At 38.7% G+C, this 27352-nt stretch overlaps 5 protein-coding genes across 11 annotated transcripts; 2 read left to right on the top strand and 3 right to left on the bottom strand.

Annotated features, from left to right (window-relative positions):
* Positions 1-2: 2 nt before the first annotated feature.
* On the bottom strand, positions 3-4306 carry LOC105455855 (septin-1). 2 transcript variants are annotated; one of them, XM_011699514.1, is made up of 6 exons: positions 3820-4306; positions 3243-3435; positions 2862-3120; positions 2396-2761; positions 2215-2319; positions 3-1787 (listed from the first exon to the last, which is right to left on the bottom strand). In XM_011699514.1, exons 1-6 carry the CDS (start codon positions 3841-3843, stop codon positions 1652-1654), a joined length of 1083 nt encoding a protein of 360 aa, XP_011697816.1. In that variant the 5' UTR covers positions 3844-4306; the 3' UTR covers positions 3-1651. The 2 variants fall into 2 exon arrangements, with proteins under 2 accessions (XP_011697816.1, XP_011697817.1); XM_011699515.1 differs by lacking the exon at positions 3820-4306 and adding an exon at positions 3590-3795.
* Positions 4307-6070: 1764 nt separating this feature from the next.
* Positions 6071-9776, bottom strand: LOC105455856 (eukaryotic translation initiation factor 4H-like). 2 transcript variants are annotated; one of them, XM_011699517.1, is made up of 5 exons: positions 8796-9776; positions 7610-7774; positions 7286-7527; positions 6837-7064; positions 6071-6315 (listed from the first exon to the last, which is right to left on the bottom strand). In XM_011699517.1, exons 1-5 carry the CDS (start codon positions 8825-8827, stop codon positions 6179-6181), a joined length of 804 nt encoding a protein of 267 aa, XP_011697819.1. In that variant the 5' UTR covers positions 8828-9776; the 3' UTR covers positions 6071-6178. The 2 variants fall into 2 exon arrangements, with proteins under 2 accessions (XP_011697819.1, XP_011697818.1); XM_011699516.1 differs by having other exon boundaries at positions 7268-7527.
* A 701-nt stretch (positions 9777-10477) lies between these two features.
* On the top strand, positions 10478-15944 carry LOC105455857. 2 transcript variants are annotated; one of them, XM_011699518.1, is made up of 10 exons: positions 10478-10747; positions 10882-11079; positions 11163-11558; positions 11885-12468; positions 12561-12673; positions 12757-13283; positions 13428-14075; positions 14162-14410; positions 14489-14922; positions 15022-15944. In XM_011699518.1, exons 1-10 carry the CDS (start codon positions 10550-10552, stop codon positions 15461-15463), a joined length of 3789 nt encoding a protein of 1262 aa, XP_011697820.1. In that variant the 5' UTR covers positions 10478-10549; the 3' UTR covers positions 15464-15944. The 2 variants fall into 2 exon arrangements, with proteins under 2 accessions (XP_011697820.1, XP_011697821.1); XM_011699519.1 differs by having other exon boundaries at positions 10479-10747; positions 10885-11079.
* Positions 15945-16459: 515 nt separating this feature from the next.
* LOC105455859 (aldehyde dehydrogenase, mitochondrial) lies at positions 16460-22427 on the top strand. Its single transcript, XM_011699525.1, has 8 exons — positions 16460-16700; positions 19458-19703; positions 20228-20474; positions 20608-20942; positions 21037-21174; positions 21248-21412; positions 21498-21655; positions 21741-22427. The coding sequence occupies exons 1-8, from the start codon at positions 16602-16604 to the stop codon at positions 21886-21888; spliced, it is 1536 nt and encodes a 511-aa protein (XP_011697827.1). The 5' UTR covers positions 16460-16601; the 3' UTR covers positions 21889-22427.
* LOC105455858 (excitatory amino acid transporter 3) lies at positions 22261-27346 on the bottom strand. Of its 4 annotated transcripts, none has more exons than XM_011699522.1 (10): positions 27066-27346; positions 25065-25322; positions 24677-24854; positions 24323-24365; positions 24170-24206; positions 23648-23831; positions 23299-23532; positions 23030-23221; positions 22771-22905; positions 22261-22625 (listed from the first exon to the last, which is right to left on the bottom strand). In XM_011699522.1, the coding sequence occupies exons 2-10, from the start codon at positions 25318-25320 to the stop codon at positions 22427-22429; spliced, it is 1458 nt and encodes a 485-aa protein (XP_011697824.1). In that variant the 5' UTR covers positions 25321-25322; positions 27066-27346; the 3' UTR covers positions 22261-22426. The 4 variants fall into 4 exon arrangements, with proteins under 4 accessions (XP_011697824.1, XP_011697826.1, XP_011697825.1 ...); XM_011699524.1 differs by lacking the exon at positions 27066-27346 and adding an exon at positions 26606-26628; XM_011699523.1 differs by lacking the exon at positions 27066-27346 and adding an exon at positions 26369-26592.
* Positions 27347-27352: the final 6 nt, after the last annotated feature.

A 27352-nucleotide genomic window follows, 5' to 3' on the forward strand; every position in this document is an offset into this window, starting at 1 on the left:
TATTTATCTCCAATTTTACGTTTTGTATACGAAATTCTCTTATACATTTGTATTTCTTATATGTAATCACATTCCGTATATTTCGTTGTATTGCGTGAAACTAATTCACACAAGAAGATAATTCGTATGTGATACACGTGGAAAATTCGTAGTCACATTTATCTTAAACATTATGTTTTTTTTTTTTATGTATGACGAATATAATACTTTTATGAATATCTAGGTATACATTTATGGCTTATATGTTTCAAGGATTCATATATGCGTGAGGAAGACTTAGAAAAAAGAAGTTACGAATGGCCAATTGTAGAAAAAAAATAGAATGTTATAAATACATGTAAAATTAACTTTGGATTGTTCACTCTTTTAAACGATAACTCAAAATGAATTCGGCACATTCGTACTTCTTTGCTCCTAGGTCGCTTAATATTAACAATTAAACGATACACATACAATTGCTTTTTAGATAATCTAGGGCGATCAGTCAGACGTTTTTTTTTTTTCGGATTGCGTCACTTCACCTTTTCGTACATCTGTCTTACACGAGTTCAATATGAGATTCTTTATTCACTATTCGCGGAAATATAAGTTTCGCCTATAAACTGATTATGAATATATTGCTCAATTATGGAGGTGAGACTTTCTTCTAATGCAATTGAAGTGATTGTAACAAATTGTTTGCATATTTATATACGAAAAAGTTTTGCATTTCTTATGCATGTTAATACTCGTACTGTGATAATGAGATAGATAAAAAGTTGCAAGGCACTTCTTTTCACAATTCTCTCTATTGTATAATCATCTTCATCATCTGAGGTAAAATTCGTATTTTTTTTTTCACGTCATGTGTCTAAGATTTTCCTTTTGATAAATACTGCGTATGTAGCTGACATACACCTTTCTCGAAATGAGGAGTTATTAGGCTTATCAGATATTTTCTGAGCAATCTTGCTTCATTGGTCGCGTTTTTTTAACTTATGCGATAAAATCTTACTTTTAAATCCTTATGCTTAAATGCACGATATGAATAAAACAATCAGGGGTTTGTCAATAATTAAGACGGAAATCACACGTGAGAAACTGACAAATCGAGGACAAATACTTTCCTTTAAGAAAAAAAGGAAGAAAGAAAAAGATTAATCCGAATTAGATTCTCAATAAGTACTCGCACAGTAAAATTCGATAATCGAGCGATTCTCGTTCGAATAAATTTCGTTATAAAAGGAACAAAGCTACTTAAGTGCCTTACCTGCCAACCTTGGATATGCAAACATTTGTTTCGTACTGTGTCGCAATTTTCAGATCGATTTTGTTGGTCGGTTCCTGGACAAGGCATCGGATGGCTAACAGAGGCGTCGAGAGCCCTCACATCGACAATATACACTTATCAAAAGACGATTAGTATTTTCGTACTCTTATACGAGATGTATATATATATATGTATATATGCCTATAAAACGCGTAAGAGCGCGTATCAAAAGAAATTGCCCTAATAGAAGACGAGCTTAGAAAAATATTGCGGCCGAAAATCAAAACCCCGGTCGTGTTGTGAGCCACTGAAAAAAATTTTTATCCTTTTTTTGGCACTCGTGTAAACAATGAGGGAGTCGTCTCCCTCATTTCATACGTCGGTACACAAACGCATGCTCGATCAAGGTTGCTGTTGCTGCATCTGCGCTTGCATCACAGCCAGCAATTCTTGCATGTGTCGTATCTCCGCCTCCTTCTCTTGCAAAATGCGATCCTTCTCCGACACGGTGCTGTTCTTCTCGGTGTTTTCCGCGATGCTGTTTGAAAAAGAGACAATAAAGATGACGAATATAATACTTTTATGAATATCTAGGTATACATCTATGGTTTATATGTTTAACAGACTCGTATATGCGTGAGGAAGACTTAGAAAAAAGAAGTTACGAATGGCCAATTCTATGGAGGAAAAAAAAAAACAATGTTATAAATACACAAAATGTAAAATTAACAGAATGTAAAATTAACTTTTAATTGTTCACTCTTTTAAACGATAACGTTCAAAATGATTCGTACTTCTTTGCTCCTAGGTCGCTTAATATTAACAATTAAATGATACACACAATTGCTTTTTAGATAATCTAGGGCGATTTTAATTTTAGAAAAATTGAAATTGAACGCTCTCCGATACGAACGTCGGAAATATAATCTAGTTACAAAAAATGAAATGTTTATCGTCACACTCACGTTTGTCGTCGAGGCGGCACCGGAGCTCCCTTTGCCAATCTTTCGCTACGATAATTCTCGTAATGCACCTCTTGCGTTACTTCCTGCAAGTCTTGCATATGCGTGCTGTACGAAAAAAAAAAATTAACGTCAGATTTACGTATATCAACGTAGAAATAATTATAATAAACCAGCAACTCACATCAGCATCGTTCTTAACTTGATGAAATCGCAATGGTCGGGATTCTCCACCTCGACCACACCCCACGGATACAGTCGACCGCGCACTCTCTTCCCCTTGACCTCGAGCAGGGTGTTCGCGCCGCACACCGCGAACGGGACAGCCTCTTTCAGTTGACGCACCTGCTCCTTGTAATCCTCATCCTCGTCGCTATCACAGTCCGGTAAAGGATATATTTTGATTCCGTTGCCTTCAATCTCCTCCATGACTCTTTTCTTCAGGCGCAGGACTTCCTTTTTGGTAAGTACGTCAGCTTTCGCTATTACAGGTACTATATTAACTTTGTTATGAAGCTGCTTCATAAACTCGATGTCCAATGGCTTCAACCTGGTCAGACAGGAAAAGGACCGTTAGTACAGGTATTATTTGCACGACGGTTTAACTCGAAACAATTGATTTGATTTTATGGAGCAACATAAATGCGTACCCATGGCCAAACGGAGAGATGAAATAGAAACAGCAATGTATTCTATTATCAACGATGTTTCTCCTGTTTAGACCACTTTCATCACGAAGAAATCTCTCAAACTGATCGTCTATATATTGAATGATAGCACGGAAACTGTCCGTGTTATCAATCGCATCTCCATAGCCAGGTGTATCGACGACGGTTAGTCTGAGTTTCACGCCCCTTTCTTCAATCTCGACCGTTGAAGCATCGAGTTTGACAGTTTGATTGGTTTTCTCTGTTCGTAAAAATATATTTCAATTGGAAATTATAAAAAAAAAATCATGTTTTCTCCATTTGTGTGTGCGACACTTGTGTAAAATAAGCTTCAAAGTAAAAGAAAATTCGCTAGGTGCCTACCAACTGCGTCGGGAATTATTCGCTCGGGATACAAATCCGTGAGGAACAAGCTGTTCACCAGGGTGGACTTCCCGAGGCCGGACTCGCCCACGACCATAAGCGTGAACTCGAAGCCCTTCTTCACGGATTTCCGATGCACTTGATTCGGCAGATTCGCGAAGCCCACGTATCCGGGCGTCTCGAGGCTCGCAAACTGCAAAAAAGAACACGCGCGTTTCACAATGCTCCAAAAAATTTAGCCGCAGTATTCTCCAGATAAAAAACAAACAAACGTGTACGTTTCGAAATCTATTTTGCAAGAGAGTAAAGAGACCAAAGATTTACAATTTTCAATATATTTCATTTACCATCATTTATTGTGACTTCGAACCGTTTCTCTCTTTTCAAATTTGTAAATTGAAATTTATAATTATTAACTTATATTCCGCGATCAGTGTTTTTCATTCACCGATCGTGCAGTTTTCATTTTTTCTTTCTTTTTTTTTTTTCATAAACAAAGGAGCTGTGCGTTCTCGGTGGAGTCGAAATCGCAGCAATTCGTTTGACACGTAGGCGCCGGATCGAGGCTGCCACTTACCGTTTTCACGCTCTCGCTCGACATGTCGGGAGTTGTAAATCCGCGTAGGCAGGCTCTGCGCGTCGCGCCAGCGAAGGTCGCGGTCAACTCCACGGCCGTGTATTTCTGGACTACGATGCGGCCGCGTGCCTGAAGAAACGTGGCCGAGAAACGGGACGGGCGGCGGCGGCGGGTGACGGATACACGCGTACACGGATATCGCTCGCGCGGACGACGGCGCGAACGACCGGGGGAGAGACCAGGTTACCTTTCAGCCGCGGACGTGTCCCGCTTCGATCCGCATCGCTCGCCCAAATATCCGCTCGATGTACGTAGACGGCGCGTCTCGAGCCGCGGTCTGATCGCGCTATACAGTATAGCCGACGAAAGCGTAACGCGGTCGTCGCACCACGTCCAGGCACACGACGACGAGTCACGACGAGGTACGGGCGCGGAGTAGCGGTCGCGGAGCGGAGCGCGGCGCAGTGCAGACTGTGTACAGTGTACTGACTGTACAGGATATCGCGTTAACTGAGCGGAAGGGTGGAGGGCGGGGGAGGAGGAGGGGGGAGGGGGACCAAACGATGAATCGGAGTTAAGTTGAGGCGTGGCAACCGCGAACAGCTGAACGGCATTCCGTTACGTCTCCTGAAAGCCGCATGACGCCGATATCGCATGCAATTATGTATGCAATTCGATATCGGATATCTCGTGCTATATACATCGACCAAGGAGTGATCCACGGTGATGTTGACGACTTCTCAAAGCAAAAATTTAATGTATATTTGTAAATAATGGTATCAATAAATGTCTCATATCCGCATGCACATGTAATACACACCACACACATACGATTGTTTTTTTACTTTATGGTTTATATTTAATTATATTTATTATGTTTAAACAGACAGAGAATTTAATGTGAAGCGTAGCGTTCTCTCTCTCTCTCTCTCTCTCTCCGCAATATGCAATTCTCTGTCTCTCTCCGCAATATGCAATTCTCTCTTTTTTTTCTTGTAATGTATATTTAAAGAGAGAAAGACAGGAAGGCGGCGCTTACAAAATGTTATGTTACGAACACGCGCGCCGCGTGTTATTCACAAGTTTTATACGCATCTCGCTTTTAATTTAAACCCATAACCGTAAATCACTTACCCTAATTACACTGCACAGACTACGAGGCAAACAGCTACTTTATTCAGGAAATATTATCATATACAAGCATTGTTTTACATAATATTTATTATTATTATTATTCCGAGTTTTCGTTTATTTTTCCTTTTTATTTGCTATCCTCACGACGTTCCCTCGCAATTCCTCAACGTCACTGTTAGCACTGGTTAATTCATTACATAATTATTAATGTATAGTAATCGGCGCATCCCCCTTTGTATATCGCTTCCCGCAATGTAGAAATTTTTTCGTCGAATCATTCGCATGTTATACTTCACAATCTCTATCGTTCTCGTCGATTGGAAAGAAAAGAAAAGAAAAAAAAGTAAGAACGAGCGTTCAGTAATATTTGAACAATTGCTATCATTGCAATATGTTAACGAACGTTTGTATGTCTCTTTTAACGATTGATACACAATGATCAGGCGTTGTACGGTGTAACGTAAAAATTACTGGTGGAAGGAAACGAAACCTAATAGCAGTCGCCCACTTCCCTTTGTACTTCTTTAAATCCCGGGCTTATAGTCTCCAAGTACAGATAAGAAATACTAGCGTTAAGATGAAATATACATGCTGTGACATTTTATATTTTTGTGATAAGTTTGTACATATACCCTCAGTTATTATTACAGACACAAAACCCAACATTAAATTGACACGAGTATTAAAATGTACTCAACTGCGTAGCATCTTAACAATCATTTTTATGTATATAAATCGCTATCACTATTGGAGCATGCATTTGTGCATACACATTTTCCTCTTTTTTTTTATGTATATTGTAGTTACAAGTACTCTATTTTCATTCGAGAGAATCGAGAAGTTAATTTAAATACAAAAGACCATTAGAAGAAAGACGTTTATTCGTGATTAAAAAATGCGCGAAAAAACTCAGGAGAATTGCAATAGATTTATGTCTGTAGCATATATATGTATATACATATATATGTATATATATATATATACACATATATATATATATATATATATACATATATATATTATCCTTGCGGGTGACACACACCCCTTGTAAGAATTAAAAACAAAAGAATATCTCCAGATTGTGAATGTTCGAAGAATCACCACTAGATTTTTAGGAAACTATGAGGAAATCTTGGATTGGTTTTAAAATTTTGTCAACAATGTTTTTCTCTCCAATTTCCGCGGGGAAATCTGAGACTATTGGTGATATCGTTAGTTTTTTTTTTTACTTTTCCTGCATTTTTTCCTCCCGAGGCTTTGCACCTCCGTAAATGGAACTTGTTTTACTCGATTCCGCAATTGCATTCACAGGCTCTTTAACAGTCCTTGGTTTGAGCTCCAGACGTTTCCTTCCAGTAGTGTCTAAAGTAAACAAGTGCAATTGCATATGAATAATAATAAGTTATTTCTCTCAACGTGTGTTTTTGAAATTCTGTATAATTTAGAGATAGAACAATTAATTTCAAGAAACTCAAATTATATTAATTCTAATTAATATGGGTTTTTTTTATTAATGTGGTTTTCAAATGTGTTTTTAAAATTCTGTATAGTTTAGAAATAGAACAATTAGTTTCAAGAAACTCAAATTCTATTAATTCTAATTAATATGGTTCTTTTTTATTAATGTGTGTTTTAATTCTTGTTGACAAATTCATTGTTATTTAATTCTTGTTAATAACTTCATTGTTAATAAATTTTGTAAATTTATATGAAGGAAAAATAAAAATATAAAAATTATAGGAATATTCTTGCGGAATGACATGTGGCCCTGTGTAGAAGTGATCGACACATCTTAGATTCGATTCCGACTATCACTCCGTGCCATAGTTAATGAAAGACTGATTAAGAACTGACAGTTTGCATGAAAGACTGTCGGGACATACCTGGTGGAGGAGCATCTTTCTGATAGGGGTCCTCTTGAAACGGTTTTCGTTCCGGACCGGTTCCCCGAAGTGGAGGTTTATTAGTGTACGATCTGCCAGACGTACTTCGCGACCAGTCACGGTTCCCACCTGTGTCGTCGTTGAATTGGCCGTAATTGCCCCTATTACTTCTAGAATCCCATCTATCGTTGCCTTGCCTACCTCCCTGCGGGCCTCTATCGCTGTATCCTGCGCATCGCGAGGGGACAAAAAACGTTCGTAAAACTTTGTCGTCGCCGCGATTTGCAGCACATTGAAATTCGTGCCACGAATGAAGCGAAGCGAGAATTAATTCGGCGCTATAGGCGTTAGTATCGTGTTAGTGTATACAAATGCGAGATTTGTATTGCTGATTCTACAATTGTTTTTAATTTGAAAAAGCGCATGTTTACTTGAATATGAGGATTTACTATCGAAATCATCGTATCCACTACGACCGGCGTCCCGTCCTTTGAATCCGCTCCCGCCGCCGCCACCGCCGCCGCTGCCGCCGCGACCTCTCCTGTCGAAACCGCCGCCACGGTCGTTTCTCTTTCCTTCCGCTACATCGATCTTGATCAGACATTTGTCTACTTCTACCGCCCCGTCCATTTCCAGCGCTTTCTCGAGATCAGACAAGTCCTCGAATTCGACATAGCAGAAGCCCTTAAATCTGCAAACAAAAAAGATGAAAAAGCCAGTCTCATTAGATTTGTTTAAGATATAAATTCATTTCTTTCACAATTAATACATACTTATCAGTGTCCCTGTCCTTAACCAGTCTGATGACTTTGACATTAAGATTCTCGAAGATTTTGTCAACGTCGCCTTGCACAATTCCATTCGGTAAATTTCCCACGTACGCAGTATACGGAGGTTCTGTCGGCAACGGTTTTCTACTTCGGTGAGTGGGATAATCTCTGAATGAAGAAAAATACGTATCGTTACGAACATGGAACGTGTCAAAATCATTACTGTTGTTTCGACTGTGGCTTTGAGTCTTGCTACATGCACATACGTTTACAAATCGTTACCGTCCACCTGCGAGGCAGTTGAGAGGACGTTCCTGTATCTTACATTTCTGTATTATACGAGTTCTCCAAAGAGAAAAGACTTCTCTCTCAATACAGACGAATATTATTGTAAACGTATGCTAATGTAACTCACGAAATAAATCTGTTAACGATTGCATTCCACTGCTACTCTAAAATTACAGATTCTGATACGTTCACGAGCCATTGCATGTACGTAGAAATCATGGATTTGTACTTCCTCTCTTCATTATTGCACATTTCAGCCCGATGAATTTTCCAAGTGAGAAATTTCGCCTATACACGTATGCATGTATGTATGTATGCATGCATGCACACGCGTGCGCGCGTGTGCATGCATTTGTATGTGTGTGTGTATGTGCGAAGCAAGGTGAATATTATGTGTATCAGAGAGAGAGATACGACGACGTGCGACTCGAGGAATCGAGCGCGCGACGACGACGGGCGACGGAGCTTGGATGCTGACAGCACTCGGCCGCGACGCCGCCGCTGCGGCGGATCGCGACTCCCTGTCGCGCAAAACGATCCTTCCTCCCTCTCGGTCGGTCTGTCACCACCTCTCCTTCACCCGTCGTTTCCTCCCGCGGCGTGCACCGCACGTGCGTCGCGCCCGCTCCGCGGAGCCGTCCCGGCGGGTCGCGCCGCGTCGTCGCCGGGGCCCCGCGCGATTCGCGACCGGCCAAAATAGAGCCGCGTGTCCGCGGCGCTACGCCAAGGTGTTGCGCCCCGCACTCCCGTTAACTCCACTTAACCTTAAAACCGGGGGATGTACGCGCGCGGGACGCGCGCCTCCCCGACGCGCGGATCCGCCGCGCGCGCGGCCCGCGGCCGCGGCCGCCCGGGGCCCGCCGGGCCGCCTGACACGGCCGTAAACGCGGCCGATACTTGCCTTGAATCGTCGTAGCCACCTCGGCCTGCCATATTGAATGCACGGAACTGACCGGGACCGCGTGAGTCGAATCAGTCACCGTGCGTCGTGAGCGACACCATCGCCACCCGGCACTCAATAATTTACCGACGTGAGATCGCGCGTTCTCGACGTCGTGTGTGTGTATCGTGTGTACGTGACGCGGCCCGGCTACGCGCGCCGGGGCTGAATTTAGCTAGGCGAAACGGCGACACGGACGCGGCGACGAGCCTGAAACGAAAGCGCACTTCGGCGCACTGAGCCGTACCTCGTGTCGTCGAGATCCGAAGTCGCGGGGGACTAAATTCGTTAAGTGACTCGAGGGTTCGATTCTCCTCGTCCGCGCACGTCGCGCCTCGACCAAAACCAATCGCGCGTCCGACGTCTAGAGTTCCTCTAGTCAGAGTTGAGACATGAGGCGGAAAGACGCCATGTTTCAGTCTTACCGGAAACAGCCAATAATTCGCTGGCGCAACTTTCAAATCATGGAAATGAATTATAACTTATACTAAAATAATTTTCAAAATGTTTTCACACTCAGAATAAAAATGCGACATGAATGTAACATAATTTTTTATTATTACAAAATAAACGTATGAATCTATAACGTCTATAACCAATAGTAAATATATCAAATAATGTGCGCAGAAACGTTATCTGAAGTATTTACTACTGGTTACTGTTTAATTTTAGATATAGTTGCAGAATCGGTTTGTGGTGATACACTCTGTAGAACCATACCATACAATGATTGAAGAATAATTTCTTACTTTTGTAAAATTCTATAATTTGATTCTGTCAATTCTGTGTGACAACCATGACAACTCTGTTGTCTGTAGTACTCTATACCAACAAAAACTGATTTCACCTATTCACTTACATTAACTAACACATCGACAAACTGAAATATGGCGGCACCAATCACGAAGAGGACCGCTCGTGTCTCAACTCTGACTAGAGGAACTCTACCGACGTCAAGAGCGCAGCGGCACGGCTTCCACGAGGCTTGGACGCGCGATTGGCCGCCAATGAGATATGTCATCGCGGTGGTGTCGTTTGAACAGACTTTCGATCGCAATTATCGTTCTCCCAATATGCCACAAAAAAGTATAGACACGTAAGCCACGTATAAGCATATGTTTATAACAATTTTCTGTTTTTCTGTTGTAAGAAAAAAATATATATAAAAAAAAGAGATCTTTGAAAGATAAAAATTATTATATTGCACAAATTTCTTCCAGAAAGTTGCGACACTGTGATTTACGATGAACGTGAAGATATACACGCATCTGACTTTCAAAATAAAACGTTTAATTCTAGAGAGTAACTTGCAATTTATAGTTAACTCATCCAAGTATTCTATTTTATTAAAAACAGAGAGTGGAATTATTAATTTTTCGTCGCTTAACGTATGAAAAAAAATTAGATCGGGCTCGAATTACAAAGATAGAAATTGACGGGATTCGGCTGATTAAATTAATCATCAATTAAAGTGAAACCGATTCAACTAGAGCGATATCTATTTTTGACGATGTGAAAAGAATTAAATATTTTTCGTTGTTTAATGTGCGCGAGAAGCGGAACGACGACTTATACAATAGTACGAAAGAGTCGATCGCTTTGGAGATCTATCGCGCCCCATTGTGCCTCCCTCGTCGCTCGCACAATTCGCGTGCACACGCTTGATCGACGTAGTCCCCGCACCGCTTCGCCTGGAAAACGTCGGAAGACCCGAGATGGCCGGCGCTGCGGTACGCGTACCGCGCGACGAGCACATGGCAGGTGGAGCGATTTCGGACGAGGCTGGACAGCGGAAGGTTGACAGGATGAATTCCAGCGTGCTGGATAATTTTAACAGGCTGAAGGACAGCAACGACTCCGTGCGACTCAACGCCGGGGTCGCGCTGCTGAATTACCTGCGTCAACAAAATACGGTAAATTAATTTTACCGTTAACCTCACCGCGCTGCCTTAGATTGTCTATCCGATACAAAAGAGAGAGAGGCAGGGACCTAATGCGAGATACTCTGCAAATTGTCGCGTCGCCAACGTCGTTCGTCTGTCCACAGCAGGATCCGGACGACAAGGAGTTCAATCACGCGCTAGTCAGTCTGGTGCGCAGGCTGGGTTCCTCGATGACGGTCACCAGGACAAGCTTCTACAGCACCCTGACGGTCTTCCTGATGATGCATCCCGACACGTCCGTGGAGAGGCTCCTGTCCATAATGAACACCCAATTGTCTCCGGCTGGCAGTAATCCCAAAGGCGTAAGACCCGCGATCTTGGGTTTTTTTTTGTATTATGAGAAAATGGTATTTCAGTGTTAATACTCGAATTTCTCCCTTTGTAGGAGAATGCCGACATATACATGGGACGTATATTGCTCTGCGGCGCTTTGATAAGGTCCAAGTTACTTGCTCACAACAGCGTCGAGACGCAACAGCAGATTATGGAGATCCTGCTGAACGCCGGCAAACAACGCAGCCATCTGTCATTCATCTCCGCCGTGTTTCTCAGCGAGTTTATCGTTCAGCTCGATATCGAATCTATGAAGAACGTCTGGCCAATTGTTGAGAAGGAAATTGGCAAGCCATGGTCCGAACAGACTCTGGATACTTTCTACGTGCTGCTTATCATTAGAGACAAGCATCCGTCGCTAGTCAATCATAAATTTTTAAAGGAACACTTGGGCAAGAAGGAAATTATTACCAAGGAGTCTGTGGAAGATATTGTTAAACTATTAACGGTACGTCATTTAGTAGGACTTGAATAATCTTTCTTTTGTGAATTTTCATCCCACTGGATATCTTGATTTGTGACAATTGTTACTCAGTTTGCTTTGAAATTTATTTTTTGCTTTTGTTTTTGTCACAGAAAAATAATATCCATTCGAAATTGCTTATATATATATTTAAAAAAAAACAATCAAATCTAGGTCTTTTGTCTGACAAGCATTTGCTTCATTCTTAAGCTATTTAGAATTTCAGAACAATCTTTATAAAAAAAAATAGATATTTGAATTATATATTACAACACTTATATAATTTTTTTTTTATTTCTTTTGTTATTCAGGCCTTACCTAGAATTGTTTCTTATCAACATCCAGTGTTCAAGCTGTTTTGCGAAAAGCTGGTGATGACCGAATTTGTGGCGGACTTTTGGAAAGGCATCGACCAGAGATTTATAAAGCCGTCAAAGAGCGATGAATACGTCGCTGTGGAAATTTCACGGCTAATACTTCTTAATGCTACGGACAAAAATCTAATTCCACTATTACTGTCTCCAAATCTTCTGCAACACATGTTGAAGAAATTTTCGAATTGCAAGAGGAATAATAACGATGAGGTTTTGGTAGCGTTCAGAAAGGTTTTAAATCTGATGGTGTCCGCTACAAGCGATAAAGATATCAAGACCAAGACACAGCTGAGCATATTGAAGAAGCTCATATTGCATCCTGGTGACTTGATGATCGAAAAGAAGACCGGCGTGAAGGTGATTCAAATAATTACGGGAAATCTGAGGACAGACGGTATCAAGAAATTGTGCCAATTATATCGAGAAATCATAGAGAATAAGACGACTAAAGAAAGTGAAGGTGCAAGAGCGGAATTGTGGACGAACGCCGAGCGAAGTTACACAGCGCAACTATTAACAAAGTAATTGGCACGAGATATATATATGATATTTACTGTAATAAACATAATTAAAATAATTATTTGTTATTGCATTAAACATGTTTTTCCATTAGATTGATGGGTCGTCAAGAGACATTCTTAGAACAGGACTGGAGACTCGAGCAGCTGACGTTCCTGTTCAATTACGGATTGTGTGAAGTGTCGAATGTTGGAACCGAGCTAGCTCGTAAGTGTACGCCATGTGTATTTTTTTTTTTTCAAAATTATTACGAGCTGAAATAAATTATTAATTTAATTATTATTTTTTAGAACAATTTAAGGATTCCTTTTATCGCGCTCTGGATCACAAGTTACCGAAGTTGGACAACGCGAGAAATCTGTTAAGCGCACTCGTTCACGATTTAGAATCGAAATTCCGAGCCAACGTGATACGATTGCGATCACCGTTAAACGATGCGGCATCCGGCGCTTGGAAGAAAGTGATGGACTTGATTGAGAAACTGGAGAAGAATACAAAAAATTCGGAAGCCTTGCCGATATTTCACACGATGAATTTGCACATGGGCCTTCAGTTATTCTCCGATCCCGAAATGGCGATTATGTCGATTAACGAACTTCAGTGTTGTTACGAAAGATTAAATAAAAAATCCAAGGGACATAAAAAGGTCAATAACGCAGTGACTGCGGACGAGGAACCCGAATGGGTCGAAGTGGTAGTGGACCTTCTGTTATCTCTCCTGTCCAAAAACGATCATTTGTTCCGTTCGTTAGTCGGCTGCGTGTTTCCACACATCTGCCCGTATCTGACTCCATCTGCAGTTCATCAGATATTGGCCGTAAGTTTCCTACTTATAAATTTTTATAAAGTTTAATTATAAAATTCTTATAGAGTTATAATCTGTTTTTTTATTTAAAAAAAATTTATAAAACGTTTGAAAAACTTATATAATTCCAATAATATATGTTTTATTTTATTGTAGGTACTGGATGTTAAAAATAGTCAAAAGACACTCACCACGAAGCAAGATGACGATGAGGATTCCTCGGGTATAGAAAGCGAATCGGATAACGGCGAGGATGAAGAGGGGGAAAGTGTTTCAAACGATGACGCTTTATCGGAAAGCGAATCCGAGTCTGACATAGGTGAGGCCGAGGCTGAGGACGAGGACGAGGACGAGGATGAAACCGTGACCGATAAATTGAGAATGGCGCTACATCAAGCCCTGGGCGATGCCGCGATGCAGACCGACGACGAGGACATCGACGTGGATGAGATAGGCGAGGAAGAGGGCAAGCGTTTGGACGAGTCGTTAGCGGCGGCTTTTAAAATGTTACGGGAGAACCGGCAAGCTCGTTCGAAGAGGCAAGGAAAGACGAGCCAGGCGTTGATGCACTTCCGAGCTCGCGTTATAGACTTGCTACATATCTATTTGGACATTTGCCCGTCTATGGCGGTCACTCTAGACATGATCGTGCCGCTCTTCGCTCTGCTTGAATTCTGTATAAAGGATCCGCATCAGAAACCGCTCACGCACAGAGTTCGGGCTTGCTTGAAGAAGTTGTCAACGGTGAGAAAGTTCAAGGACACGACAAATGTTGACGATACTTTGTTAACGACCGTGTTAAAGGTAAAATTATTTGTAGCGATCAAATTTGTAGCGATTCGTAGCGCAGGTTTGCAGGATTAATCGACATAATTGTACGTTCCTTTAAGGCTTTGATCGAAAAAGGGGAGCGGTCTGCTTCAGTCTGTCAAGAACTCAATGATAAATTGGCGGAATGCTGCACCTTCCTCGTGAGATGCGCGCAACAAGCTAATTTGTCCACCAAAAGTATTGTAGAAATTTACGGTGAAAATTTAACCGCGTTCTTCAAGAAGAGAGACTGCGTGCTCTCGCCTATGCTGTTCAAGGGCGCGTTACAGTTGTGCTGGGAGGATAACTGGCAGCTGGCGCTTCTGCTCGTATGTATTTAACGTGAGATTACATGTACCAATATCTTCGTGCGAAACACCTTACGGAATGCCATTTGATTGTCGCAGGTGGACTTTGCCTTCGACAGTAGCATTCGATACTTCCGCAGGAATCAGGCGCTGGAACTGCTGTTAATTTTCTACAACAATAACCGGCTGCTGAACATGGATACGAGGTGTGCCGACATGAGAATGAAATTAGAAGCGACACTTTGTAAGAACACCGTAGACACGCTTAAAGAGACATGCGATCTACAGGCGAGCGATAACGGACAATCTACCTCGTGTAACAATGTTAGCGCGCAGAAAAAAGTTTTGCAGAAGTTTATCGGGCATCTGTTGATGCTACTGCGTGTCGTTCACGCGCGCCATTTGCCACAAGCGTGGGATTGGCAAGCCGTTAAAGCGGAACTAACAAAGTACAGAAGTCGAAATGCTCTCTTTGGAGATGCAAAAACCGCGTACAACAAGCTGGCGGCAGAGATTGGAGCACCCCTCAACGTGTAAGTGTAATAATAATAATTCTCAGAAATTGTCTTGTTTATATACATATTTAACTTGTGGGATTTCCTTGTATTACTTTATATAATTCGTATCGTCAGGCCATCAACAAAGAGCAATGCTAAGCTGAATAGTTCTTCCACCGAGACTGTTTCACAAAGTAATGGCAAACAGAGCAATGTCGGATCGCAAAACGGAACGACAAGTGATTCGGAGGAGGAGAAAGAAGAGGAGGAGCCAGAGGAGGTCGCACATAGCAATAACGAGCAGAAGAAAAAGAAAAAGAAGAGTAGACAAAGGGAGAAGCTGTTGCTGAAGAAAGAAGCGCGTGAATTACGCGCGAAAGTTATGTCTCAGGATGTGGAGGTGTTCAAATTTAGCAGTGTCAGTTTGCCAGAAGACGAAGGGGACGCGACAGAGGAAGTCTTTCAAAACGGGGATTTGCGCGACAAGTCTGCGAACCCGAAGGCGCCACAGAAAAGAAATCGGGCGACGGAGGAGAATCGCGAGCCCAAAAGAAGAAAAAGCACCAATCCCGCTTGATAAAACTTATAAACTTGAAAGAATAAAATACATGAAATATACGCATACATAACACGAAAATCGAGATGGATGTTTGGAATACGCTAAATATTTTTATACGCGACATAAGATCTGTCCTGTACATATACAGCTATAATTATTACTTTTCGCTATGGAAAATGAGTAATTAGCGATTACATTATTAAAAATGTACATGTTGATTTTATTTTATTTTTTTTCTTTACCTTTTTATCTGATTGAATGTAATAGAATTCACTACATATACATATATAAAACAGGTTTTTTTTTCGGTCAGTTGGGAAGTCTAAAAATAGATAAGTTTTATTTCACAAACGAACCATTATACCGTCGTTCTTATCACAATTATGTTATCTACAATGATATCTTAATCGGTTTTAATATTTTCCGATGCATATTTCCTTATATCTATACGTAGACGAATTTGTATTCTACTGTTTTGAATATACTATATCTTATTTTTTATTATATAATAATCGATATATATTCCTCGTTAATTTATCTTGATAAAATTATAATGCCAAGTTTAAATATGTAAACGTATCCTAAACATTTGTCGGAATATTCCTCGACTTGAAAAATACTCGCGTTTTACATAATGTTGTGTAACACGTTTTGTATAACTCCTATAAATTTAATATTATAATTCTTTGTACAGAGAAGACGTATGTATAAATCTCAATATTCGCGAATATTTTGAAACTGCTCCACGACGAGATAAAATTCTTCTATATTCCTAATTTTAAAATTGTTATTAATCGATATTGTTGCAAACAGCTTTTTCAATTCGTCGTCGATTTATGTGAGTTTATTTTTATTTTTATCGAACGATGAATAACGATCGTTTATTTTTATTTTTATTGAACTGTGTATGAAGAGATAAAAAAAAACAGATAAACGCGCGGATGTGACCGCGTAAAATGTTACTAGTACATTGTTAAGCTTGCGCGGCGAAAGTAGAGCACGCGCGTTTGGCCGGAGCCGAGCGTGTCACTAGATCTCGCAATTTTACGGAGCGACGACGCGGGAGAAGGTCGGCCGGCACCATCAATAATCGAATCAGTCTCATCAGTCTGCTCCTTGCGAGTCGAGGGAACGCTTGTCTCGTCTCCGTGGCAACATGTTGCGCGTGCTGAAAAGATTCCAACATCTGCGACGCTACTCGGCCGCGGCTACTCTACCGGCGCCAGACACGAACCCGCCGATCTTGTACACAGGCGTAAGTGATATGACGGAAGGTGAATCTATATATTGTCGAGATGAATGTATCCGTATTGCGTACATTGTCGTGGTCTGTCATGCTCGTGCATCTGGCAATGAATATGGCGATTACAAAATTTTCACGAGCATCGAAGGGAAGTCGTTAAAAAGGCGAAGGAGGATATTTGACTCGCAGACGTAAAAGTGGAGTAGACGTAATCGAGATATTTTTGGCCGTTATTGACCTTTCTGAATCTCATGTTGACTGTATGGATCGACCTTTCTAAAATGCATCTCGATAGGCGTCGAAAGTATCTTTTTCGGCGAAATTGAGTCTGCGCTTCTGCGCTTGTTATCTAATTGTAAACAAGGATCGGGTCACGCGACGTATTCATATACGTTCTTAAAGAAATTCCTGAGCGGCCAAGTGCGGAGCAAACGGCGGAATGAATTCCGCAAAGCGTCCCGCGAATCAACGGTAATTCAGCGTCGCACGACGCTTCTACTCGCAAATTTTGCAATGCTCCACCGTGTGTATGTACACATTTGTTGGCACAGTATGTAGCGGATGATAATGAAATTTAATGACCCGCTTGCGATTCGACGTGATCAAGTGTCAGTAATTAAGTTGACGACAAAAAACCGCCATTTTGACATCAGTAATTACGATAATTATGTTGTTACGTTCGTGAGCCTGTGCGCTGTTGCCTTCTATATACCAAGGAGCTCCGCGGCTTGGGAAGCAATTTTGAAAAAATAATTAGTTTGCAAGCTGACAAATGAACGTCGACGCATTGTAACTAATTCAGTTCGAAGTCTGGCGATGAACTTGTCGAGTCATATCTGTTTTATTTTCTTAGTCCGAATGGAATTATTAATATTTTATCGTTTAACATGTGAAAAGAAAAAGATTAAAACGGGAACGCGAGTTACATGTAGTTAACAAAATTTTGCTTTAAATTAGTTGAATTAATTGTCGAATAATCGGAGCTTGAAAAAAGTCAAAATTGTGTTGTCTTAATCTGCTCGAAGGTTAGGATTATTACAGAGATTATTGTTCTCTTAGCATTTGTAAATTGCTAATTTGTTTTTACAAAAAAAACAAGTTCAAATTTATTTGAGAATTACAGATTTCAAGATACGAGTATTATTTAATTTAATTTGTAACTCTCGTTTTACTGTTTATAATTTAGTTTATAATTTTTTATTTTCTATATTTTTCTACTTATAATCTAATACAATTTCTTTTTTATTTATCGCACTTTTCAGTGAGAAATTATTGTTAATTAAACGTCGAATCGATGTCGAAAATTATATAGGTATATATCGTATCGACATCGGATTGAAATCAATTTTGACGAGTCATTTCTCGCTCGTTATTTTACGATGTATTTTAATATACATAATTGATGCGTAATAATCCTTCAACCTGATTTGCAAAATTCTAGAATACCACATTACGTAAGCAGAACCTGTAAATTCTTACGCAGGCACAGCAATAAATTTATATTTTATTAATGCGTTAGTAATAAGTACGTCATTAATTAAGAAGCCTGAAAAACGCCATAAATTAAGGATCTATGAAATTTAAAGACGTGTTTTTTTATGATCACTTGCGTTTATGAGTTTTACTTTGATCTACGACATCGCGTGAAGAAGTTGATATTTAAAATGACGTCTTCTAGTCATTTGTTTCCCATTGAATTAGTCACGTTAGAATATAGACGTGAGAAGGACTTACTACGTCTAAGAATACAAGAAGGGGAATACAAAAAAAGAGAATGCTGCGTTCATTGCCGTTCAAGGATACGCTGTAGATTAATTACTTAGTAGCGAATGGAGCGGATAACATATTTCGTCGCGTACGCGATTTTTTCCTGTTGCTTTTTAACCCAACATGTTCAATTGTCATCGGGGACTTTAGAAAGATATATATGTAATTCGATTTATTATGGCTTTGCCGCATAATATAAGAATATTGAGAATTTATATTGTAAACGCCTGAACGTAAATTTATTAAAATATATTACATCACGGCTCGTAGATTTCGATTTGACAGTCACAGTGCATATATTATCTTATCGAATTCTTGTTGCACGGATACCACGATATTTCGCGGCGACGGAAACCAGGGAATTAACGGAGATTTAACGAACGATCGATCGACATGAATTTCTACTGCGAACTGCATCCTCGTTTATACTTTCCGTAAGTTTCGTGTATAATTTCGTCGTACTCGACGAAATATTATCCGCTCCATTCTGCAGCAGTAATCCGCTCCGAACTGCATCTTCGTTTACTTAATTCAAGAGGACATCCTATTACACAAAGATCAAGCATTCGAGTATTTTCTTTTATTTAATTTAATTTAAAAGAGATAACTCTAAGCCGCTCAGAATCAAACTTCTCTTGTTCTATCTTGTAACAAGAGACTGTTCTATACGTTATCAAAATGCGAGATTGGAATGCTTGATCTACATGCGCCGTATTCAATTAATTTCCCAATTAAAATATGGTTTGCATAAATATCGAGTTACATAATTCTCACGATAACAATTTTCTAATCCAAGTAAACTGAAGTAAATAACAGTATTTGTTATACGAACGGTGCTTCGTATCTCGCGTCTGCGACATTCTTATCAACAAGACACACGACTGCATATGAATTTCTTGCTTTGTAACGTTTGCGACACGTTTTTTTTTTGCTACGATAGATAAGAAACGCGCACTGGGAAAGGAGTGCGCTGTATAAATGTATATTTTGCGTTTGTTACAGATATTTATTAACAACGAATGGCACAAGTCCAAGAGCGAGAAGACCTTTCCCACTATCAATCCCGCCACAGGCGAGATAATCGCCAACGTGCAGGAAGGCGATACCGCGGACGTCGATGTTGCGGTGCAGGCTGCCAATAAGGCTTTCAAAAGGAACTCACCATGGAGAACTATGGACGCCTCCCAAAGGGGGGTCCTCTTGAACCGACTGGCAGATTTGGTCGAGCGCGATCGGAAATATATCGCGGTAATTCGCAATATATTGATTTCACGTACACTTAATAAGAGGCATCTTATACGTGGAAATAAAAAATACCGACATATATGTATTTAGTGATAGGTAATCTTTAGAGTTTAGAGGATAACCTAAGGGTTTTATTTGTGCTTCTTATATAACGATATCTAAGAATAATATTTACTTCAGCTTTCACACAAGAAGAAATAACGATATCTTTTTATCTTTTTTAAATTGGTGCAAAGAGGTTGCAAAATATTTTTCGATCTTCGTTCTATAAATACATTTATGTTATTAATTCAAATATAATGCATCGTTCTTCATTAGCAATTCAAATTTTACTGCGAACGCGGTTATACGCGATATTTCTATAATCGTTTTACTTATTAAAAAACTTGTTAGAATATTTAACGTGAATTAAAAACTACCGCGGAACTTTCCGAAGTTATTTGGATCGAAAAAAAATTAATGCAACATTCGGTTTGTCTAAATTTTTTACGAGCAAGTTAATTCATTGTCTGTATATTATATATCAGTCCTTAGAAACTTTGGACAACGGCAAACCTTATTCGATGTCATACAACGTGGACGTGCCCATGAGCATTGGAGTGTTGAGATATTACGCGGGATGGGCTGACAAAAATCACGGGAAAGTTATCCCGGCTGATGGGAAGCTCTTTGCATACACCAGACACGAGCCGGTGGGAGTATGCGGTCAAATTATCCCGTGGAACTTCCCTGTTGTGATGATGGCGTGGAAGATAGCACCGGCTTTAGCTACAGGTAATACTGCTCGCATACAAATTACATAGTTTACTACCTCCTTCAGTTCTCATCGTAATTAACGATTATCCTTTGGAATTGTAAATTCCCTTAGTACATATACAAAGTTGGAATCAATTATTTTATCCCTTAGGAAACGTGATTGTTCTGAAGCCTGCCGAACAGACTCCGTTAACGGCTCTTTATATGGCACAACTGACCAAAGAAGCTGGATTTCCTGACGGGGTGGTGAACGTCGTTCCCGGTTATGGTAAAACCGGTGCTGCGTTAGTCGATCACAACAAGGTCGACAAGATCGCGTTTACGGGTTCTACCGAGGTCGGCCAGATAATAAAACAAAACGCTGCTAAAAGCGATTTAAAGAGGACTACGCTGGAGTTAGGTGGAAAGTCCCCCAATATCATTCTTAAGGATGTCGACGTAAATCTAGCGGTGGAAACAGCGCACTTTGGATTATTCTTTAATATGGTAATCTATTCTTAACGTGTCATTTAGTCGCACAGGCGACTCCTTCATTCTTTCTTCGTGTGTATCACTTATTGTCAAATTAAATTTTCGCCAGGGTCAATGCTGCTGCGCAGGATCAAGAACCTTCGTTCAGTCGAACATTTACAACGAATTCGTCGAGAAAAGCGCGCTTCGCGCTAAGTCTAAGACCGTAGGAGATCCGTTTGACTTGAAAATAGAGCAAGGTCCACAGGTATTTAAATTCATGCGGATTAGGTGCCAATGTCAACATATTAGATATTGTTATGCTGTTAATATCGTTTAAGATCGACGAGGACCAGCTGAATAAAATTATGCGTCTGATCGAAACTGGGAAAAATCAAGGCGCTTGCTTGGTAACAGGTGGCGAGCGCGTCGGCGATAGAGGCTACTTCGTTGCTCCAACGGTATTTGCAGACGTCAAAGACGATATGACTATAGCGAGGGAGGAGGTGAGCGTTAAAATCTCTCGTCAGTAAGACGTGACGTAGCATATTGAAATTGAAATGAGATCTACATACGCTGCTCTTTTGACAGATATTTGGTCCGGTGCAGCAAATCCTGAAGTTCGACGATATAGAAGAAGTCATTGAACGCGCCAATGACACCGATTACGGATTAGCTGCTGCAGTTTTTACGAAAGATCTTAATAAGGCGAATTACATAGTGCAAGGACTTCGTGCTGGTACCGTGTGGTAAGTCGTCTTGAGATATAAAGGACGAAGCTATGAGCCCTAAAAAAAAAAAAGATACAAGTTAATCTCGTTGATTTTTATGCAGGGTCAACACATATAATACGATAGTTCCTCAAGTGCCGTTTGGTGGCTTCAAAATGTCTGGACATGGCAGAGAACTCGGAGAGTATGGTCTTGAGGCATACACGGAAGTGAAAAGCGTAATTGTTCAACTTGAGGAGAAAAATTCGTAAAAGTACGTCAAAACCGTTTATCAAAGAATCATTTTACAAGCATTTTTTACTAGAAAGAAAAAATAAGTGTCATTTTTACAACTATTTTTTAAATATTTTAAATTTTATTGTAGATGTATATTCTTAGATTAGATTTCCAATTAAAGTCTTTGTGTTTTATTTGAAATGGACAAATTCGTGAGCACAATTCGTAAATCATTATGAAAAACAATGAGCTACAACAGAAAGAATCTATCGTACAATAAAGATATATTTAGTTCTTGATTATAAAAATATATATATATATAGATATTTTTTGATAATATGTTAAACTTTTCTTTTTTTAAATTTATAACGCAATGTGAAGGAATATTAACGTGAATGCTATTTATGTTACATACTAAGGAAAATTTAATCCAACAAATTATGTTAATGCAAAGTTTGCCATGCTTACTGTAAATTTCGCTCGTTTTGCTGAATAAGTACAAGTTTTCAAGATTAAGACAAAACTGTATTTTCGTACTTTTAAGTTTAATAATAATAAAATATTTTTAAATTTCTATTTTTCATTATGCACTTTCATAGACATATCGCAGACATTTGTTTGTAATGGACATGTTTCGTCTTCGAGATCGTTTTTCAGATTTTCTTTCAAATCCTCTTTCAGAGCTTCTTCCAGATTCTTACTGCAAAAGCGAGATATAATGCTTGCACCAAGCGCGTCGGCTATAATATTGATTGTTGTCCTGAAACGATCGCTGCAAAATAATTTTCTTTTTTATCGCACAGTGGAAGAAGAATATATTTGTGAAATTCGTATGAAATTTATCTCTCAGTTTAAAAGAGAGGAAAAAGAACATTATTTTTGCTTACGTAACATGTCGAGCGATACCATATACTTACACGAACCAGTCGACGGCGATAATCAGCGAAACATCTTCCACGGGTACTCCTATAGAATTTAACACCATTATTAACATCATATACCCACCACTGGGTATGCCGGCGGCGCCCACGCAGGATACCGTGCATGTAATACTAGAACAGTAAATGTTGAAGTTACATAAAGAGTTAAAATGTTTGCAGATTGTATTGTTTCAAATTTGAATATTTCTCCAAAAAAAAAGTGTCGCTCAATCGCATTCACGTTTTAATCACCGACCTGATAATTATTATTTTCAACAGTGAGAATTGCAGCCCACGTAATTGTATAATAAATATCGCCCCGACAGTTTCGTACAGCGCTATTCCGTCCATATTTATTGCCGCCCCAATCGGTATAATAAACTTCGTTATTTTGGGATTTATGCCGAAGTCTTCCAAACATCTTATCGTGTAGGGAACCGTGGCGGTGCTACATTATATTAGAACGCTTAATTAGAACGCGAAGCTTTTTGTTTTATTTGTCAATTTTATTTCTTACTTCTGTACCTCGACGACGTTCCGATGGCTGTTGCAAAAGCCGGGCCGAGCTTGAATATAATTTTATACGGCGATCTACGCGTGATGATCCAGTGAAGGAAGGGCAGGATCACAAAGCCTTGCAGTATTAATCCAACAAACACTGTTAAGATGTAAAATCCGAGATGACTTATTATGTCGCCGAAATTGTCTATTTCCAGAATTCGACCAGCGATAAGGAATGCCACCCCTATCGGTGCCATGCTAAATCGAAAAGTTTTATTGTAATATATGCTAATCTAATATATTTTATATATTACAGATCTTTTATCATTGTTGATTATATTATTACGAAGTTTTATACTGTAACGCAACGTACAATGTTATCCATTTCATAATTTTCATCGTGACATCGGCCAAGGAAGTAAAAAGATCCGACAATGGCTTTCCTTTTGCACCTATTTTTGTGATTGCTGAACCTAATAATAGACTGTAAAATACTAAACCCACGACGTTTGTCCCTGCCACATATTCGCTCTTTATAGACCATTCTTCTATCGGTACTGTAAATAAAAAATGTACTTTCATAAAATGACAGTAATTTTAAAACAATTACGTTACAATTAGTTTACATTTTCTGCACTTATACTTTCGCCAACAGCTGAAGCAACACACATAAAAGCCTATGTAAAATTAACATGAACTAAAGCTTTTGTTATTTGTCGTCTCAAAGGTCACCATTTCCCGAAATAAGCCCTTTTCCAATATATCGTTCTAAAAAAATTTATCTAAAAAATTAAACTCTAATTGAGAAAGAAATAATTGGAAATTTAATAAAATTAGAAAAAAAAAGAAAGAGGCTATACAAGCGAATAAAAATATGTCTAGCATGTTATAATACCTGATGCATTGGTCGATTGTTCTAAAACAGTTTGATACTGTAATAAAAGAATAATAATAAGAGAATTAATTAATTTTAAGATTTTTTAGATGCTGCAAGAGGACTTTTATTTTTGAGAAGAAATAATGCAGTTAAAATTATACGTAAACAAACCTGATACATGCATGCTTGTATTAAATTCTCGGGAAGAAGATTACTGTAAGAAAAAAGAAACATATATTTATATATATATATATACGATTTTACAAGAAAAAGACTTCTTATGTAAAATATTTTAAATTCCGCTCAAAAAACCAAAATTTTTTTAAACATAGACGATTACTTATCTTTCAAATGGATTGCTATTATATTCTATTCTATTCTATTTTTATTTATATTCTTTCCCTCTTATCAAGTTTCGCAACTATTATGTTTTACATTCGCGCAAAAAGATATTGGTTTCGAGGCGAGAAAGCTTTAATAATGTAGCAATAAATTTCAATAGTGTACATGTATTTATTTAATCACCGAAACAGATCCAGAATTGTATCCACTGTCATAATGGTTTTTGTGGAGTTTTGTGAACTAATCCCTTCATTCCTCACTAATTCGCCCGGCCGGATAGTCTCAACAAGTACAACACATAAAGTTATTCCAATTGTAGTAGTTGTTAGATAATAGCACAATGCCATCAATCCAATAGGTCCTGTGCAATCACAATAAACTTTAAGAATGTAACTTTCGATCCCCCTTTTTCTTTGCATTTTTCTATAATTTCTTTATATAAAATGTTTTATAAATATAATTAAATCGCATATATGTATCTGATTTTTTTCTTTAATTCATTTTTATAGTATAAAACAAGATATGATATAATCTCGTTAAGCAGAAACTTTGATGATCTTAAAGGACTTACCAGATCTGGTGAGATTACAAGTGGCACTTACAATGCTGGACGTGACGAGCGGTAGTACTAAACAACTTACAGTTTTAAGAAACATCTCGCCAGGAAATTTAATGTACATAATATCGCGCTGAGACCACGTTTTTCTATAGTGCTTAAGACACAAGCCGCACGATATTCCAATGGTCACACCGATCAGTGTTGTTATTATCAGTTTATGTTTCGATAATAATGACTTCGACATTGCAGCTGATTTTATGGAATACATTGCTATAAAAGTAACGTAATTAAGAATTACATTTTATAATTTTGGGAAATTCAAAGTAATGACGAAGTAATGTTTCGATAGTAATGACTTCGACATTGCAGCTGATTTTATAAAACACGCTGTTATAAAAATAATGTAATTAAGAATTACATTTTATAATTTTGAGAAATTCGTAGGATCAATCTATAATTTAACGAATCTTTTTCAAGGAAATTTATTAGAGAATATTAAATAAGAAATTAAAAAGCCTTTGTAAGAGAAATCATTTTCGGTACGTACATACACACATCGAGACATTTATGTATTATATAAAAAATGTCACAATGAGCCGAATTAAAGTTATGCAATTATAGAGGCGAATGCAACTCAAACAAGCAGCTAAGATCCATTATATATGAATAATAAAAGGAATGTAAGGATGTTTGGTAAAATCGATATCTCTGATAACTATAAGAACTATTATCTCTTGCTAAAAATAACAAGTATATGTTAGATATCTTCAATTAACTTCAAGGTGTCAAAATTTAGACGCGCGTAAACTTTAAAATTAAAAGTGTTTCTTCAATTTTTCTCTGTTGCTCTGTTTCGACTTATTTAATCTGAAAGTCAGCAAATATGTTTCAGTCACATCGCAAATATTCATTACATTTCTTGCCATCATTTGACTCGGCCTCTTATCTTTTTCTCCGATTGACTTACATTTAAAATTTATTAAATTCAAGAAACGATAATATATGTTGAATAGTCTATAAGGCACTCACCTCATATAAATACGAATGCGTGTCGCTTGATTTTTTATCCACAACAAAGAAATATTACGTGAAAATTTTGCTCACATGCAGTAGAATTCCGTTTATTTGAACACGTCGGGGGACAAGACAATTACGTTTTAACTGAATAATGGTTCAGATACAGAGACTCAACTCGCCTCTCCACCAGTACTTAATAGTACTTCGTAGGAGCTCAGAAAACGTTCAGAAAATTGAAGTTCAATATAATAAATATGTTGCATGAGACATTACGAGGAGGGGGGTATTTATATACATACGTTCCTCATTTTCAGGCCATAACTTAACTATATAATATTTGTAATGAGTCCGTAATATCGTTTCTTCTTTAACGTTTTTTCTCCTAATATATGGTGTTCGTCGAGCTTTTATTATTCGAACATTCGAATAATAAGAGCTCAGCTGTGAGTTCGTATGAGTACGTTTGGAACTGAGCACAAACTTGTTCGTATAAATGGAGATAAACGGAATTCTATTGCAAGCGTTGTAAAAAATACCTTATATAAGAGCTTGAGAAAATTTGAGGAATACTGAGAACGATCTCTCGAGAAACACCATCTTAAGAGATTTATCAAGATATATTATCTAAGACAAGAGGCTCTTTTATCAAATGTTTTATTTAAACAAACATATGTTGGCAACTGAGCATGCACTGTATCTCGATATCAGTTACAATCTGCCTCTTTTTATTCGTTATTTCAGTTCCTAAATTGGAGATGCTTAGAACTTAACAGTTTAAAAGGAATATGTACCATAGGTCAAGAGAAAGCTAAAGACATTGAAATAAACGGCGAGATACATTAAACAGAGAATAATTGAATAATTAGGAAATCATCTCACGAACTCGGTCAAACGCTTGGACGAAAACATTTTAAATCTTGCAATTGTTAACGATATAAAAAAAAACTTGGTTTTATTATTGTGACACTTGTATGGCAGTATATCTTTATTACTCACTGTTAAATTTCTAACTCATTCGTTTTACTAATATTAAGATTCGAGAGACAAGAGGGATGCATTATCTTCCACGATGACATCATCATCATAAATCATCTCATCGTATCACTATGTTCACCTTGAATGATTTAACGTTGGATGGGATATGCAGAGACGTTCGATGACATTCGCGATAAGCAAAAAACAATTACGCTGGTGATTATGTGTAATATCCTTTTCTAGTTTTATTTATTTCGCACCTATTACAGTATAATAAATATGTTGCGTGAGACATTACGAGGGGTGGG

The sequence above is a fragment of the Wasmannia auropunctata genome, unplaced genomic scaffold, assembly GCF_000956235.1.
Source record: "Wasmannia auropunctata unplaced genomic scaffold, wasmannia.A_1.0 LD335828.1, whole genome shotgun sequence".
In the NCBI taxonomy this organism is placed as follows: domain Eukaryota; kingdom Metazoa; phylum Arthropoda; class Insecta; order Hymenoptera; family Formicidae; genus Wasmannia; species Wasmannia auropunctata.

Coding starts and splice junctions, on each gene's coding strand:
- LOC105455855 (XM_011699514.1), bottom strand. CDS start 3,843: ATGTCGAGCGAGAGCGTGAAAACG. Junction 3,436..3,819: donor CGAGCGAGAGCGTGAAAACG/GTAAGTGGCAGC, acceptor TCTTTTTTGCAG/TTTGCGAGCCTCGAGACGCC. Junction 1,788..2,214: donor GTGCCGCCTCGACGACAAAC/GTGAGTGTGACG, acceptor TTTTTCAAACAG/CATCGCGGAAAACACCGAGA.
- LOC105455856 (XM_011699516.1), bottom strand. CDS start 8,827: ATGGCAGGCCGAGGTGGCTACGACGATTCAAG. Junction 7,775..8,795: donor GGTGGCTACGACGATTCAAG/GCAAGTATCGGC, acceptor TTCTTCATTCAG/AGATTATCCCACTCACCGAA. Junction 7,528..7,609: donor AAGGACAGGGACACTGATAA/GTATGTATTAAT, acceptor TTTTGTTTGCAG/ATTTAAGGGCTTCTGCTATG.
- LOC105455857 (XM_011699518.1), top strand. CDS start 10,550: ATGGCCGGCGCTGCGGTACGCGTACCGCGCGACGAGCACATGGCAGGT. Junction 14,076..14,161: donor TGTTAACGACCGTGTTAAAG/GTAAAATTATTT, acceptor CGTTCCTTTAAG/GCTTTGATCGAAAAAGGGGA. Junction 14,923..15,021: donor ATTGGAGCACCCCTCAACGT/GTAAGTGTAATA, acceptor TCGTATCGTCAG/GCCATCAACAAAGAGCAATG.
- LOC105455859 (XM_011699525.1), top strand. CDS start 16,602: ATGTTGCGCGTGCTGAAAAGATTCCAACATCTGCGACGCTACTCGGCC. Junction 20,475..20,607: donor AGCACCGGCTTTAGCTACAG/GTAATACTGCTC, acceptor TTTATCCCTTAG/GAAACGTGATTGTTCTGAAG. Junction 21,413..21,497: donor TGACTATAGCGAGGGAGGAG/GTGAGCGTTAAA, acceptor CTCTTTTGACAG/ATATTTGGTCCGGTGCAGCA.
- LOC105455858 (XM_011699522.1), bottom strand. CDS start 25,320: ATGTATTCCATAAAATCAGCTGCAATGTCGAAGTCATTATTATCGAAA. Junction 24,855..25,064: donor TTGTAATCTCACCAGATCTG/GTAAGTCCTTTA, acceptor GTGATTGCACAG/GACCTATTGGATTGATGGCA. Junction 24,366..24,676: donor ACAATTCTGGATCTGTTTCG/GTGATTAAATAA, acceptor TTTTTCTTACAG/TAATCTTCTTCCCGAGAATT.